The sequence below is a fragment of the Cryptomeria japonica genome, chromosome 1 (genome assembly GCF_030272615.1).
Source record: "Cryptomeria japonica chromosome 1, Sugi_1.0, whole genome shotgun sequence".
NCBI classification, from domain to species: domain Eukaryota; kingdom Viridiplantae; phylum Streptophyta; class Pinopsida; order Cupressales; family Cupressaceae; genus Cryptomeria; species Cryptomeria japonica.
In genome coordinates, this window is record NC_081405.1 from 519,812,364 (window position 1) to 519,830,169 (window position 17,806).

Sequence of the window (17,806 nt, forward strand, 5' to 3'; positions counted from 1 at the left end):
TACACTAAGAAGCCACATATTTATATAGCTCTACACATGAGTGGAAAACGCTGATGGTTTCCAAAATCAACTCATATGCTCAAAAGGTAAGTGGTATTAAAACAAGTTGCCATTTCCTTGACACGTTGCACATAGGAACTTTCCAAACCACTAACTCACGACTCACCCATGACGATCATCTTGCCATATGAAACACCTAGCTCACACTGCTTATCAAAAGTGAACTCTACCATAAATACCAACTGCCAAATAATAATCTCCATGACTCTTCTACTAAACTAGTAATCGTCATGGTAATTAGAAGAAGTTGTCATAGTCCCAACATAGCAACCTATGACACTAGTCCTTTAAATTTTTAGGATTGCTAAAGTGGGTGCAATAAATAATTAAATAACAAACATATTAGGACTCTAAGGTTAAGACACCTTAATTCCGACAAGAAAATAATAATTTCAAGTTTAATTTTAGGATGTTCAATTAAAGATCTACCTACGCATTTAACTGATTGGTCACACCTACCCTTGTGAATAATTATGGGATATGGTGCCCATACTTTCGAGCTATGGATTGAAGTCAAATAGATTAGAGTATTGGTTACAATTCTATCTAAGCATATTTATGTTAAAGAGTCTAGTCATTTAAGTCATTATATTTGTAGAGTTTGGTACAACTCGCACTATTTTAGTATTATTTCATGTGATGACTATGATAGATGTGTTGAGACTAATGGGCACCTCTTAGATTGACCATCTTAGTTATTTTTGTCTTGCTCTTAGACACTCCATGGTACTAGTTGATCATTGGCTTGAGTCTTGTTGGTATGCAAATGCTTCCTCCTTATTACTCCTCATTAACGTTAATATTGATATACCTTTTCTATAGAGACTTTTAGTGAATGCTCCTACTCACTCCAATAGGGGGATGAACATGATTATTCATATTGATATTTACAAAGGTTACCTCCACTTTACACAAATTGCACTTAGAGAGCCACTCTCTTCAAACATTTTATCACTTCTTATATCTATATTTCCAATTTAATGACAAACTAATCTCTCGTTAGTTACATTGCAACCTGGGGGTTTCTATTGCACAAATTAGAGTTTTCTCTTACCAACTTTGCATTAAGTTATGCCACCATATTCTTCAAGAGCATCACATTTGCTAGAATGCTCCTTAAAGATACAACTCCATGAATATTTGGTATTTAGATGCTCTCCCAATTATGAGATGAAAGCTTCTTCTTCTTCTTTTCTCTTCAAGTATTCATTTGGTTCTTCACCTCATGGCTTATGAGAACCAAAGGTGTTTTTCTCTCTTCTTTGAGAGATGTGATGGAAAACACCCTCACATACACACGTTTTGATACCAAATTGTTAGAAAAAATTCTCTCACACAAACTTATTGTCAAAAGCAGTGATAGGAACCTCATAGATCAAAAGATAATTTTATCATTATTACTACACAGTCACAACTTCGCAATAAGAATTATAGTGATTTAGTTGTACAATCAATAATCAACAAACAACATGGACAATCAGTCACTCAGACAATACCCAAATGTTTATTTACCCCCTCAATACATACATTAATGATTAAATTAATGGTTCTTTACTCAAAAATGCTAACCATAAGCTAGTTAGACCGATCTTCTCCCTACCCCTTTTGACATGTTTCATTTGATCTCATTTTCTTCTTACTCAAACCATCATTCTCTCCTTTCTCTTATCAACCATCTCTGCAAACTCACGTTCTTTCTCTCAACTGTTGCCTCCTCTTTCCTTCCTTAATCAGTTCCAAACTCTGTCTGATTTATGTAAACATAGACTATTGATCATTGCCCAGATGTTGGCTTCTTTGTCTCCCAACTTATTCTTCCTTTCTCTGCACAGTCCTTCACCTCTTCTAGCCGACACCCTCTGTATGCAGGCCCACAATTGAAGCTCCTCCCTAGTTCCACCTTTCTTTTGTTTGGCCTATTTGGCCTCTTCTCGTTACTCTCATTGGCCACATGTCTACAACGCCTGCTAACGACCTCCTCTTATTCTCCCCTTAGCCTTTCATTTTCTCTCTTCCTTTTCTAACCATTTCCCAACCAATCATAAATGATTCTTTTAAACCATTCCATTTCCTCCAAACTATTGTACTTTATCTACTTGACCATTAATCTTCCAATTGTCCTCAAGCATTCACTTCCTCTTGTCGAAGGCAACTATATCAACTATCCAATTTCCTGCCCATGTGGTGGCAGGATCTGCCTTTACCCAAACTGATTCCTGCTTATAAGACTGAAATAAAATAAAACAAGAAAATTAAAGAGAATAACTCGATGCCCCTGCATTAGACTCCTTAAGGGACAAAAGAAAGCATGTGCTCTTGCACATGATATCATGACTCAAAAATTATTCCTTGTACTTTTTTTCTTCTTTTCTCCACCAATAACTTCGAGTCTTTCTAGCTCTCACTATTGTAGGTCTTCTTCACACCTACCCCCATCTCTTGAGCTCCTCTTAGACTCTCACCACTTCACCTTCTTTCTCACAACTCTCACTACCATCCTCTACCCAATAGGATTCTAGAAGATGCACCTCTCCAAGACATCTTCTACCCACTTCCTCTTAGTGGAAGAAGTTTGCACACCTTCTACTCAACTTCATCTCTATTGGAGGACAACCAACACGACCAATTGTTTCTCGCAACTTCTTCTCCCTTCGCCAATCTTCACCCATGGGTCCTAGTATAGATTACCTCACATTCGACAATCTATCTACACACTGAAGATCTCAGGCTATGATATCACTTGATGACAAACACCCTTACATACACATGTTATGATACCAAATTGTTAACTCATATGCTCTCACACAGACTTACTGTCAAAAATAGTGACAAGACCTTATATATCAAAAGACAGTTTTTTTGATTATTAATACACAATCACAACTGTGCAATAGGAATTACAGTTATTCACTTGAACAATCAATAATCAACAAACAACATGGACAATCATTCACTCAGACAATACCCAAATGTTTATTTACTCCCTCAACACATACATTGATGACTAAATGAATGGTTCTTTACTCAACAATTCTAACCATAAGCTAGTTCGACCGATCTTCTCCCTGCCGCTTTTGACACGATTCAACTAATCTCATTTTCTTCTTACTTGAACCATCATTCTCTCATTTCTCTTATCGACCATCTCTGCGAATTCACGTTCTTTCTCTCAACCATCGCCTCCTCTTTCCTTCCTCAATTGGTTCCAAATTTCATTTGATTTCTACAAAAATAAACTCTTGATCATTGCTCAAACGTCGACTTCTTTGTCTCCCAACTTATTCTTCCTTCCTTTATGTAGCCCCTTCACCTCTTTTGACCAACACCTTTTGTATGCAAGCCCACACTCGGAGCTCCTCCCTAGCTTGACCTTTCTTCTATTTGGCCTATCTAGCCTCTTCTTGTTACTCTCACCAGCCACACGTCAGCAACGCCTGCTAACGACCTCCTCTTATCCTCCCCTTGGCCTTTCGTTTTCTCTCTTCCTTTTCTGACCATTTCCCAATCGATCATAACTGATTCTTTTAACCCATTCCATTTCCTCCAAAATATTCCACTTTATCTACTCTAATCGTTAATCTTCCAACTGTCCTCAAGTGTTCACTTCCTCCCGTTAAAGGCAACTATATTGACTATCCAATTTCTTGGCCATGTGGCATTAGGATTTGCCTTTACCCAAACTAATTCATGCCAATAAGACTGAAATAAAATAAAATAAACTAAGAAAATTAAAGACAGTGCCCCTACATCAAGATGTTTGATCTTTGTTAATGACCTTCTAGAGGCATGCCAAGTAGAGGGGCTCATACTAGATTTGAATACTTCCCACATATCTCTCATTTCAGTAGCAAAAATGTTCCTTGAGCAACTTCCAATTTTATATTATAGATCTGCAAATCTCACACATCACACATGTTTCTATAATATTAAATATCAAGAATACTATCTAAAACCTTTAAGAATGATCTTTGTATTATATATTTTTTTAATCATAATATTCATTTTTATTTTATATTTTTCTAAGATGTACACTCTTTATTCTCTATAATATATCTTTTTTAATTCTATAAGCCAATAATATTTTATAAACATTAATATATAAATTCTATTCTATTCTATTATTGTTTTTTTTCAGTTTCAAACTTTAATGAAGATTTTCTATTTAAAAATTAGAAAGTGAAAAAGTTCAAATTGTGAACTAAATTTTATTATACCTAACCATATGCATATATAATTATTACTTAAAAAAGTATAGTTAGCATGACAAAATGAATCAAATCCCTAAAAAGCAAGTCAAATACCATTAAAAAATTCGAGTGCTAAAATTGTGTAACTATTCTAAAACTGTGATGTTTTTATCTGTCATAGGAGTCCAAATATAAAATTATATCTTTTATATTTTCTTATTCATATTGTACACTTCTATTTCCACTTCACTAGAACACACTTCTTTTGAATATTCCTCAAATTTATTAATTTATTAAAATGAGTTGAATATTTCTTTCCTAAACTTATTTTTGCAATATGTATATTGTAGATATTAAAAAGTGATATGCAATTATAATATTATATAATAAATTTGTATTCATATTTTTTATAATATGTTATATGAAGGTTGAAATTCAAGGTAAATAAGTTAATAAATAATAAAATAGAATAGAAAATTAAAATATTAATAACAATAAAATATTTGTAATTTTTATAATATGTTATATAAAGGTTGAAAATTCAAGATAAACAAGTTAATAAATAATAAAATAGAATAGAAATTTTTTAATATCTGATGATGAACTCTCCAATTTTTTCAACCTTATCCTAATCCATCAAATAAATAAAGACTTAAAATTTCAAATTTGCAATAAAAAGAAACTATTTTTTTTTTGTAAAAACTAACTTAAAAATGAAAAAATTTAAATTTACATTAAAAAAATCACCCCCTCCCAATCCACAAGTTGAATTAAAAGCCCCCCTATTTTCATCAAATATTATTGTTTTTCATAACTTGAATTAAAAACCCTCGTGTATTTATCGTAAAGAATGCAAACAAAAACATATCCAAAATATTTACCCTCTTATATAAGAATTCACATTAAATTTAAATTCTAGACATTTATAATAATCAATTTTTGAAAAGCCATTTAAAAGAAGGAAAAACCCTTAAAAAAATCCCTTATTTATCAAAAGCAGGTATAGTATATATAATTGTAGGCTTTTAAGCGCATGTTTAAAAAATGAGCTTGTGCCAATTTACACAAGTCTCATGTGGCAGTTTGCATAGATGTTATTAAAATTCTAAAATTTAGTTGAATGTTTGGTAAGGTGGATGAAGAAGCTTCCAGGGCTTTTGTGTCACTTAGAATATATCTTTAATAAAATTTTAGGTTTTAATTGGATGTGTAACATGAGGTTATGTGGTGGTTTGAATATTTTATAATATATATATTTTTATTATATATAGGTTGAATTGGTATTTCAAAGGTTTTATTACTATTATTATTATTATTATTAGGAGTTTAAGAGTTTTTGCATGTATCTTTAATTAAACTTTAGATTTTAGTTGATCCATTCAAGGTCTTATATGGCATTTTGTATTTGTGTTTAATTAAATTCTAGATTTTAGTTGATCCATTCAAGAACTTATGTGGCATTTTATATGTTTCCCTAATTAAACTCTAGATTTTAGTTGATACATTCAAGGACTTATGTGGCATTTTATATGTTTCTCTAATTAAACTCTAGATTTTAGTTGATACATTGGTATAGTGGCTGAAAGTATATTCACCTCTTATGTAAGAGTTTGAATAGTTTTTTTGGTTTTCATATAGATTGAATTGGTATTTGAAAGCTTCACGAGATCTTATGTGATGCTTTGTATATATCTTTAATTATATCTTCATCTGTTATGTTATAGTTTGAATGGATTTGGTGCAGGGGCACCTAGCCATGCTTGTCAAAAATGGTCAATGAGTTTTGATATTTTGAGACATTGCAACATTGTAATAAGGTCATAATAGATCATTTATAATGTAATAGGAGTCATTTTAGTTAATATTGTCAAAAATGTTGTTATGGAAAAATTGTAAAATTGCAAAAGCACAAAATGGGAAGTTGAAGAGACAAAGTTGTAAAGGGGTGGTTGGAGAAATTAGAAAGGGTGTAGAAAGTTATAAATAGGCCCCTTGAGAATCATTTGTACGTGGTTAAGTGCAGAGGAAGGTGGTTAGGATGATATTGAAGATGAAATGAATAAGAAACCTCATTTTTCTCTGTTATTTTTCCAGAAATTCGCTACTCTTTTGTTCAGTACGGCTTGTATGGACATGAGGAGGGTATTATGGTTGGAAAGATAATTGAATTACAAAACTTTTTCATTCTTACCAGGTCAAAATAAAAGGTCGTTTAAGTTGTCTAATGGTCGAATCTTTCTAGTTACCTAGTTCAAAAACTAGGTTTTTCCAGCGTAGAAGTCCATTTTTTAGGGTTATGTTCTAAAGAAACCCTATCTAATTTTGACCTATGTTGTATAACTTCCAAATGGGTATCTAAAAATGGTTTTATATTTCTAATATGATTTATATAGTGAAATTTATATTAAAAAAACCCAATTTTCTGTTATAAATTAGTCTTCATGAGTAAATTAATAGTCATTATTTGAGACATGTTCGAGAACCACCATACCTTTGTTTCATATATCTTTGTAATCCCAAAAAGGGTATCTGAATATGTAATCAATTTGTGAATATCTTATCGACATCAAAAGTTATGCCATGTTTTGTAATTTGTGAGGGCTACAAGAAACTAGGACATGTTATGTGGAAATTGTGACAGTTAGAAGAATTTGTGTTTATGGAAGTTGCTAAGGTGTTGAAATGTTGTGTTTGGGAGGATTTAAGGTGTCCTTGAAGTAGATTGAGTCATTTGAATATTAAAGCCCTTGTTGTCATGGTTTCATGATTGCGTCATTGAGCCCATTGTTGTGAAATAAACCTACTTGGTATGGATATGTTTTTATGTAGTTGAGTTTTGAACCCCACCTACTCCATCACATTATAACTTTCGGGGTCTTTGCATGTATCTTTTTAAATTCTAGATTTCAGTTGGTCCTTTCCTATAGTGGCTAAAGCTATTTGATTTTCATATAAGTTGAATTAGCATTTGAAAGCTTCTCCAAACCTTATGTGATGCTTTGTATATATCTTTAATTAAATTCTCGGTTTTAGTTGATTGATTAGTGTAGTGGCTGAAAATTTCATCATCTCTTATGTTAGAGTTTGAATAATTTTTCTTGGTAATTCATGTGGGTTTAATTTTGTACTACGAGGTTTGAACATGTCATTTTAACTTTTGGGATCTTATGTTGCATTTTACATATATCTTTAATTAAACTCTAGATTTTAATTGATCCTTTCCTATAGTGGTCAAAAGTTTCTTCATTATAACTTCTAGGTAAAGTGTCTTGAGGTTTGAACATGTCATAACTTTTAGGTAGAATTTTGTGTTATACAAGGTTTGAACGTCATTATAACTTCTAGGTAAAGTGTCTTGAAGTTTGAACATGTCATTATAAGTTTTATATAAAGTGAGATTTTTGAACATATCATGAAATTTTTTAGATAAAATGTCATCTTTGTTGGAGTTTGAATACACAATCAATATTCATCTATTTAATAATACTACTTCATACTAATTTACTATCTATTTAAGTACACAATCAATATTCTTCTATTTATCAACACCATCTATTAGTTTATACAATACTATCCACCACTTTACACTCCAAGATATTTACATAAACTATATTAAAATCCTAAATTTTAGAGATTTTCCACCAAATGAAATTTCATTTTGTGTATGTTAAAATTCCTTATGTTAAGATGTATTCTTCATTGTTCCTGGTGTGGCTAGAATTTGAAGACAATTTAGATTACTCTATAGTATTTGTCTATCCAAGAAAGATGCCCATCAATTTTCTCTTTACAACTTTTACATAGATCTTATTTAGGAAAAAGATTTCAAATGAAATTTAGATAGCTCACTTCCCAAGCCTTCAAAGACACACTTTTCCAAGAAAAAGTAATAAACTATTTAATTTCTTTTAACCTTTGTGGAGTAGTAAACAAGTATAGATCTCTCTCTTCATAAATCTTGTCTACTAATTTGTAAAATTTGTAAAAAATTTCAACAAAAAGAAATAAAGATCTAAAGAAAAAGAACACTACAAATTTTAGTTAGCTCTTTCATATGGCAATAGCCTGAGCCTTCTAAAGTGTTGAAAGATACATTTTTTATAAGAAAATTAAGTACATTTTATATCTTTTAGTCATTAAGAGTGATAGTTTAATTCATTTGAGACTTTAAAAATCTCTAAAATATTCAATAAAGAAAAATAAATCTAAAAAGTTCCCAACTCTTTTCAAATACCACTTGTTTATAGTTAACTCCCTCCATGACCATAACCTCCTATAAATAGTTTATAGTCAACCCTTTTTTAGTAGTAAGGAGAATATGACCTCTCCCTCCCTCCCTCCATAAATCTTGTGATAATGAAACCATCCATGTACATAATAAATTCAATAATTTCTCAATTCAATAATTTCTCAAATCTTTGAAATTTTGAATAACTTTCATACAATCATACCATACCATAACCTACTCATAACCATAAACATAAAGATATTGAATTAAACATAAAGATATTGAATAACCTTCCTAAAACAATAGGGATAACCTAACCATAACCTAAATGTTAAGACACTTTTCCTAAAAATAACCCTTCTTCCCCATAAACCTTGTCTACTAAATATGGAGGCATCTATGCACAAAATAGTTCCAATATTCACATTTACTAATAACAGCTATATATGACCCTTTTTCTCCATAAATCTTGCCCACTAATTAGGAAGACATCTATATGCACATAATAGTTCTAACATTCACATTTCCTAAGCCTTGTGAATATCACTGAACTTCGATGAAAATACACAATTGAATACATTGTGTAGTGGATTAAATAGTAAAGAGTCGTTGTCCCAAGCCATGCTTAAAAAAGCTAAATTAAGGAAAAACTAAGATGCTCTGCTAAAGACAAACAACCATAACAATCAAAGTACATTAAAAAAAAATAGTAATATTCATGAAGCACTGCAACATTATGCACATTCCAACAATAACGAATTTTAATACCATTTGACTGATTTTTTGTTGTTATCAAAAAATATTCTTCTAATGATTTGACAAAGCTACGCAGAGTGGTGGCCACAACAGTAAAAAGTAAAGAGAGCTGCAGCATGTCAGGGAGACAAAACATGACAAAAGCTAATCACACTTGTATTCCTTTACAAGGCTCGATCACACTAAAACATGACATTGACATACTAAAGCATCAAGATCATCATCAAATCACAACCTTGGTGAGAATCAAAAATGTAATAACATAAGAAATAAATGTAAAAACTTCCTAGATTTGGGCTATTTTCAGTGAGACCAGTGATCATCATAGAATTCGTCAGCTTCGGGTGCAGAAACAGAGGACAGATAAGGCAGACCATGGAAGGCGTTGGCAATGGAGGTGAGGGCGGAGGTGCAGTGATCATCAGGAAGAGAGAGCGAGGAGAGTGAATCTTCAATACGGCACTTAAGGGAGTCGAACATCATGTGAGGTTCATGCATCATCAAAGCCAGAACATCGGCCATGGTCTGACCTGGCAGAGCTCTGGTAATGGCGAAACAATGAGGTCCATTGCTCTGAACCACGTGGACCACATTCGGAGTACCAAACAGATTGTGCAGACCACCCAGAGCCTCTTGATACGCCCCACCTAGAAACATTCCCAGATAATATGGCTCCTCGCCTGAGGTCAATGAATGAACGGGCAATCCACCCGGCCCACCCGGCCCACCGGACCCAGCTCCTCCTATAAAAGTGTCGATTTTGCCGTCGCTGTCGCAAGTGAGATCCGACAGAATAGCCTGCACGGTGGGCTTCTCCGTGAGCTTGTGAATTGGCATAACGGGAAAGAGCTGACCAATCGCCCAGTAATCCGGTATGGAGGTGAAGATTGAAAGGTTCACATGGCAAACTGCTGGTCTGGCGGGATACAAGGTGTCGCAGAGTCCGTCCACCATGGCCAGTTGTTGCAGCCCGAGTCGGCCTTCCTTGAACAAGTCGACAGCCTTGATTTTCATCCGATCAGCACACACCAGGCTACGTGGGTAATCCCCAATTAGGGCCAACGCCTCCAGTGATTTGTATTCAGCCGCCAGTTCATCCGGAATCCCGTCCTGGTCGAAGTCCAGCCCGGAGGTGGTTTTCTGGTCGACGGACACCACGTCGAAGATTAGAAGAGAGTGGTGAGAAACGAGCGCCCTGCCGCTCTCGCTGCACAGCACGGGATGACACACGCCTTTCTGGTCACAGGCCGTTTTCACGGCCGTTACGACCGTGCTGGCGTATTCTTCCAAGGTATAGGCCACCGACATATCGGAAGATCCCGATTTGGTTCCGTCGTAGTCGATGCCGAGACCGCCTCCAATGTCAATGATTCTCATGTTTGTCCCCAGCTTGGCCAATTCGCAGTAGATGAAGGCGGCTTCACTGACGCCGTCGTTGAGCAGGGCCACCGACGGGATCTGGGATCCGATGTGGAAGTGCAGCAGCTGGAGACAGTCAAGCATATCAGCGGCCTTAAGTTTTTTCACAACATTCAGAATCTCCAGGGTTGTTAGCCCGAATTTGCCCTTCTCACCGGATGTGCCCCCAAAGTGGCCAGCGTGCTTGGTCCGGAGCTTGGCACGGATTCCTATTACAGGTCTCACCGACAGTTTCTGACTCGCAGAAATCACCACATCCAGCTCTTCGACTTGTTCTAGGACAATCACGGTGTTGAAATTCAGGCTCCGTGCGACCAGAGCAAGGGAGACGTACTCCTCATCCTTGTACCCATTGCAGATGAGCAATGCCTTGGGGTTCCCTTTACAGAGACAGGCCATGGTGAGGAGCAGCTCGGGCTTTGACCCAGCCTCTAGACCAAAGGCAAATTCCTTTCCGAACTCCACAATGTTTTCTACCACATAACGGTCCTGGTTGCACTTGACGGGGTAAACTCCTTGAAAATGGGAATCATACCTCTGCATGGCTATGGCGGCGTTGAAGGCACATTGCAGGGCCTCGAGCCTGTGGCGCAGCACGTCCGGGAATCTAATGATGAGCGGAGTGGCCATCCCCAGCCCTCCTGCCGACTTGGGCCCAACGGCTTTCTTGACGACCTTCATCACATCGATCTCCTCCCAGGGAAGGGTGCGGGCCCCGTGCGGTCGGACGGCGACATTCCCGCTCTCGTTCACCTTGAAGTAGGGCGCTCCCCAACCGTCTACTCCATAAAGCGCCGATGAGTGGGACGCGGACCAGGGCAGGGATATGGGCAGGCCCGGATTGTACAGAGTGGGGTCACCAGCAGGAAGAGAGCCTTCCCCGGGCATGCGGACAAAGGCATAATGGCTGGAATTTGAATGAGGATGGGTGTGGATATGGGGATGGGGAGCTTCCACAGAATTCACGCAAGCCAGGGGCGGCATCTCTTCCTGCTTGGTCTCTACACCGCGCGTCTCACGGCTGGGGGGCTTTTAAAGCCGCCGAGGCCGCAGCCTCGGCTCCCCCTCTACTATACCAAACAGTACCCTACTCCCTGTTCTATTCACAGATCTCTCACCACAACCCTAACAACAGAAAACTCGCATGCAAGGGAAAAAACACACCACAACCCAAAACCAATGAGAAACAGAACAGCCCACGAAACCAAAACACCCAACTGATATTCCAATATAGCTTTCTTGGGTGGTTTTACAGATGACTTACAGACCCAATGAACCAGAACCCAACTGCACAAGCCCAATCAATACAAACCCAATCAACCGACTTGAGCCCAATACAGAGAACCCAAGAAAGTGAACAAACCAATACAGGGAGCCCAAGAAAAGGCCAAAAAAAACAGAACCAATTCAGAGAGACCTAGAAAGGGATGAAACCAATACCCAAAAGAGGTTTTCGGTTCAAGAAAGAGCACTAGAGCAACTACTACCCAATAAATTCAAAGCCAATATCAAACAATAGGTCTAAAACAGGGGCAATGGAGGGCTACCTATGAAGGGCAATGAAAGGCAGTGAGTGGCTCTGGCTCTTTTCTCTCTTGGAAACAAAGCAGAGGGCAATCAATGCATGCAATGGACGAGAGGAAGTGGGAAGGCGAGGTCGGTTTATATAGCAAGTTGGGCGGGCCTGCCCACACTTTCCTCGCAGTAACGTAACATGCGTTCCACTTGCCCCGCCCTAATCTTTACCATATGGACGCGCTTTTGCCAACTTACCTATTTTGAGATGAGTTGAGAATAATAAATATCTGGTAACTAATCAAACAAACTTCTTTCAATACTCGTTTTGGTTCCACCACAAAAATGCAATGCGCGGCCAGGCGCCACATGGCTTAACCACTACTTTACCTTTACTTGCATTCGCGGTACTTCTCTTTTTAGTCCAAGACGTTCCCTTCACGTCAATAATGCAACTTCCCTTCTTTCCATCCGCACTTGCACTCGACCTATTTTTTTATAAAAAATATCGCAAAATTCACTGAAACTTCCCTTCGTTTCGCTACCTGATGAGGTGAAATTGAAATTAGGGGATTTTTTTTGAATTTGCACTGCCCCACCCCACGCCAAATGTCTCTCTGTGAATGCTATAATTTCACGCGCTTCTGTGAAAAACAAGGAAATTATTGTTGTTTTTACTATTGTGAATGTTATAGCCGGGTCCAAAGCATGTGAGAGGACTTTTAGTAAGTCGCAATTAGGGTTTTTCTTGACGCCGTGCAATTACGAAAAAACAATTAGGGTGGCGTGGGATGCTAGGGCAATTGGGGTCCTTGCGTGTGACCCACCCCATAAAAGTCATTCTTCTATGTGAGGGAGAGGAGTGAGAGTCCTAATGGGAAGTGGTATGTGGTGAGCGATTAAGAATATGGACAAATTTAGGAAGTTGCTTGAGAAGTTTATATATATATGTTGAGATGCGTATGTATTTAAGTAATTATACATGTATATATATACATGTGTGTATATACACACATTTAAACAAATACACACATGTATGTATATGTACGTATATATACATATATATGCATATGCATATGCATATACATATGTGATTGGTGGTGGTGATTTGCAATCATAACATTTAGTTTGGGTGTAAATTGACAGGAAAGGGAGATTGATTCATATAGTGACATTCATGATTATTTAGAGTTGGTGGTTGAGGATTTGTTCATGATTGTTTGAGGTTTTATTTGTTTATTTATATATGAAGATTTGAAGTTGATATCATATAGGTGCCTACAATAATGGCCTTGCTATTAAAGGAAGCACCATTTGACAAAAAAATTGGGGTTTTGTTGAGAATTAGTGACGAGGGACAAGTGTTATAAGATGAGAAAGAAAATGCAGTAAAGGGGAAGGGTGTCATGTGTGAGAAGGGGTGCAAGAGGAAGCAACTAGCCTTTGGTGAAGAGATGCTTGTGGATTTCAAGACCTTTGTCGAGAAATAGATTTGAAATCCTAAGCTTTGACATGAGGTGGTACATATTTGGGAGTTGGCTAAGGATATTGATGACACTCATTGCATTGGCACATAAGAGGCCATGGTAAATATGTTGCTTGACTTGGGACATAATAAAGGAAGGAAAGATGTTTTGATGTGACATAGACCCTTAGTTGTGTATCACTTTTATCTAATGTGGTTAGGCCCTACCTTCTCCATGATGACATTCAGAATGTGGTCAATCAAGTAGAGGTATACTTCAACTATGTTCTAAAACACATTCATGTGAGCAAACATTGTTAAATTTGCTTGCAATGTGGGGTGGAAGAGAGATTAAAGGATGTGAAGGTTATCTTGCTTGTGGTGGCCATTCTTACATTTTTTACTATTGTAACGACGAGGATTATAACAAACTAGTGGAGGTTACTCCCCTAAGAAAGGTTGTACATTATAATTTTTTTGTTTAAAACTTGGTAATGAATTGAGGAATCTAGGCAGGTTGGGGTTTGTGTAATTTACCTTGACCTATTTCAATATTTTAAGTGTGTTTAGGCTAGGATTGGTTTTTTGGACTTCAATTGTGGTGTTACATGATTTAATATAGGTTAGTTAGGGGCATCGATGGCTTTACACTAGTTCTATTTCTCATACTCCTTGTTAAGATAATATAATATATATTTATATCAATATTGTTTTGATAGCATTGATATCTTATCGATCCTATGTGGTAGTTGCTAGCTATGGGCTTGAGGGCAAATAAACCCTTTTTTGTTGGGCTCCCAATCCCTTAACTAGATTAATTAACAAAAATATCTTAATAATTCAAAATTAAATTAATATAACTCTTAATTAAAGTAGTATATAATTATTTATAAAATATAAGTAAATTATGCCAAGAGATATCTTATAATAGAAGGGAATCTACGATTGGTTGTTCCCTTTTAAATATTATGACACTCTTCCACTATCATTTGAATGTAATAGTTTCATATAGTTGGAGACAAGTGGCGAGGATTCTATTTTATTTGAAGTAATAAAATAACACCTCTACAAAAATCAAAAGATGACATATTTCATGCATTTACCCATCATTTGCATGTCAAATTATTTCAAAATTGAATATTTGTTTACGGACATTTTGATGTCATTGTAGATGCCTCTCGACATAATTAAATAAAATAACTCTTAAACAAAGAAACAAACAAATAAATAATTCTCATGTAAAATAAAATAATTCTTAAATAATTATAATAAATAAAATAATTGTGAAGTAAAATAAATTAGTTGAGAATTATTATTATTATTATTTTGTTTACATTTCAATTTAAATTTTACTTTGGAACTACTTATTTTAATTTATCTATCATGCATTTAATTTTTATTTTTTAAAAGTGTAGAAAAATTAAATAATTCTTAAATCAAATATTAAAATTTACAATGTCTTACTATCATTAATAGTACATCTAGCATTGCATATAGCGAAGAAAAAAAATGGCACACAAGGAGCAGATGTGAAGGGTAGGCCAGAACCAGAGTGTGAAGAAGGGACATAAGGATCAACCACAAGGAGCACCTCAATTTAGAAGATGGGTAGATGTGGTAGACTAAGAGCTACCAATGGAGGAGCTTTGAGTTCATGCAAATAGAGGTATGGAGAGTTTTTGACAGCCTCGGTCAAATCCAAACTTCCTAATGGGTAGAAATACAAATTTTCTAGGGTAGAGGATTGTGACAAGGGTAATGGGAGATAAAAGGAAATGGTGGGATCCAACAAAAGTTGACTCAAGGGCTCAACTCCCAAAGGATCATAAGGTTTGGTGAAATGGGTGGAATCGATTAGGGAAGCAACATCCTCACAAAACCTCAAGGGAATAGACCGTACCTGGATATGATCTCCCTCAAAATCTCAATCCGGATCGCAAGCAAAATAGAACCTTTGCAAATCTTTTCAACAAAATGGACTCAAGAGACAAAGGTTTGGTCAGTTTTGACAAGATAATAGAAGCATAGTAGAAATTTCCAACAAATGGTAGAATAAGGATCATTCAAGCTAGAAACATGAGGATGGGAGTCAAACAAGCAAGCCATGGAAGGGTAAAGGGAAACTTTATCTAGAAATAAGACCTATGCATAAATCGACGAATGTACAAGGTATGTCTCAATGCCCTAATAAACCCCTCGCTAGGAGTATGTGTTCTTTTTTAAAATGAAATCAAGTGGAATCAAGTAGCAAGATTGAAAGATGTAAGAATGTTTATTAAATGGTGAGGAGGTTGGCTCACTTTCAGTTTAATTAGGAACTAGTGTGATAATAATTGGGGTAAGGATGTGCTTCTTCATGCCTTACCAAACAAATATTTTTTGGTTGAATTTCAAACCAATATGGATAGATGGAGAGTAATGAATAATGGACCTTATCTAATGAATGGCACTTGAATCTTCATGAAATATTAGAGCCCAAATTTTGATCCATGCAAGCAATAGATTGAAGCTGGGTCAATATGGATCTGACTATACAACCTCCCTACAAAGTACTGGGAAAGGGACAACTTCGCCAATATTGAGAAAAATCTAGTCCCCTCATCCATGTGGATAGCAGAATGGATGACATATGTTTTGGGACCTATGTTAGAATGTATCTCAGATTGATGCCCCTCCCATCGCTACCATGAGAAATTGAAATCCATACTGATTAGGGTGTATAGAGACAAAAGATAGAGAGGGAATGGATTGCTGGATAATAGTAAAGGTCAATAAAGAAGATTCAAATGAAATAGGACTAGATCCAAGCTTAGGGAGAAAGAGGTGGTGTTTCTCCCTTGGAGAACTGATGCAAGAACATCCCCGATCAATGAGAAATCTTGCATCAACCAAAAAATATATATTTATATCTAGTTTTGTTTCTGTTTGGCTATGTGTTGCAGTTTTGTGTTTCTTCCAGCATTCTCCAAAATTTGTTCCTTTTTCGTTGTGGATCAGATTTTTGGCTTCTAGACTTGTTCTCGTTCCTTATTCCAGATTTTCAATTCATTTGGATATTTTTTTCGGTTAGTTGTCGCTTCTAGATTATCTATTTCTTGGTTCCCGGAGCAATTTTGAGCTTAATGGCTAGTTGTTCTCTTGTGGAGCGATTTCTTGGCTTGTGGATCTAATTGAAACTTCACTCGATGTTCCCAAGCCCTTGGTTGACCTTCCTTTGTGGTCCGCACTTCATTTGCGTTCTTGGCGGAGGATCTATCTTCACGCTTTGGGTCCGACCTATTTTACACATTTCATTTTCTTGTCTTGGAGAATGTAATCTTTTGTGGCCAACCCAAATGTGTTTCAGATGCTATATATATTGTTGTATTCGATCCTTTGGTAGATAAGCGAAGATAGATGATGATTGTAATTTTTTATTTGTAATTAGAGCACCTCTTGGAGGTTTAGATGAGTTGTTTTCTGGAATGTAATTTGTAATAAGACCTGGAAGCCTGCATGCTGTCGACTAGTTTATAATGAATCTATGATATTGTGGATGTCTAATCTTGCATTTTCTACATTATGTGTTGTTGCTTTTGTTGTGTTACTCTTGCCGCATGATTCAAAATTTTCTCTTTGAGGACCCTTCAGAACATGCCCATGTCAAGAACCTTCCAACAAAAATGAGTAGTTACCATATATGGGAATGAATGCTGGAAAATACGCTCACCATATTGGGCCCACAAACCACACCACATAAGGAGAAAATATGGAAACAATTGGGAAGGAGATAGAGGAAGCACAAAATGAGATCAACACACCGAATCCCATTTTAGAGCAAGAAAATATAAATCCCCAGAAGGAGGATGACAACAACCTAGAAGAGATAGGGGAGATGACACAAGTCATAATTGGCTCAACAAATGAAGATGCAAGGGCTAACTTGGAGCTATAAAAGAGTTCAAAGTATAGATGCCAATAGCTAACAAGATGAGAGGGGGGGGGTGAATCATACAAACTTAAACTTCCATAAAATCAACAGATTCAACCTCAGTAACTTATACTTCAACAACTTAACCAAAAAAATTTTAAACATGCAAACTTAAGAACACATAATCATAACAACACTCGTAACACCAAATTTAACGTGGAAACCCAAATAGGGAAAAACCACTGTGGGATTTCAGACCCACTAAG

General features: G+C 36.2%; 1 protein-coding gene across 1 annotated transcript; it reads right to left on the reverse strand.

Annotated features, from left to right (window-relative positions):
* Window positions 1-9,366: 9,366 nt before the first annotated feature.
* On the reverse strand, window positions 9,367-12,416 carry LOC131070305 (arginine decarboxylase). Its single transcript, XM_058005812.2, has one exon. It carries the CDS (start codon window positions 11,632-11,634, stop codon window positions 9,535-9,537), a length of 2,100 nt encoding a protein of 699 aa, XP_057861795.2. The 5' UTR covers window positions 11,635-12,416; the 3' UTR covers window positions 9,367-9,534.
* Window positions 12,417-17,806: the final 5,390 nt, after the last annotated feature.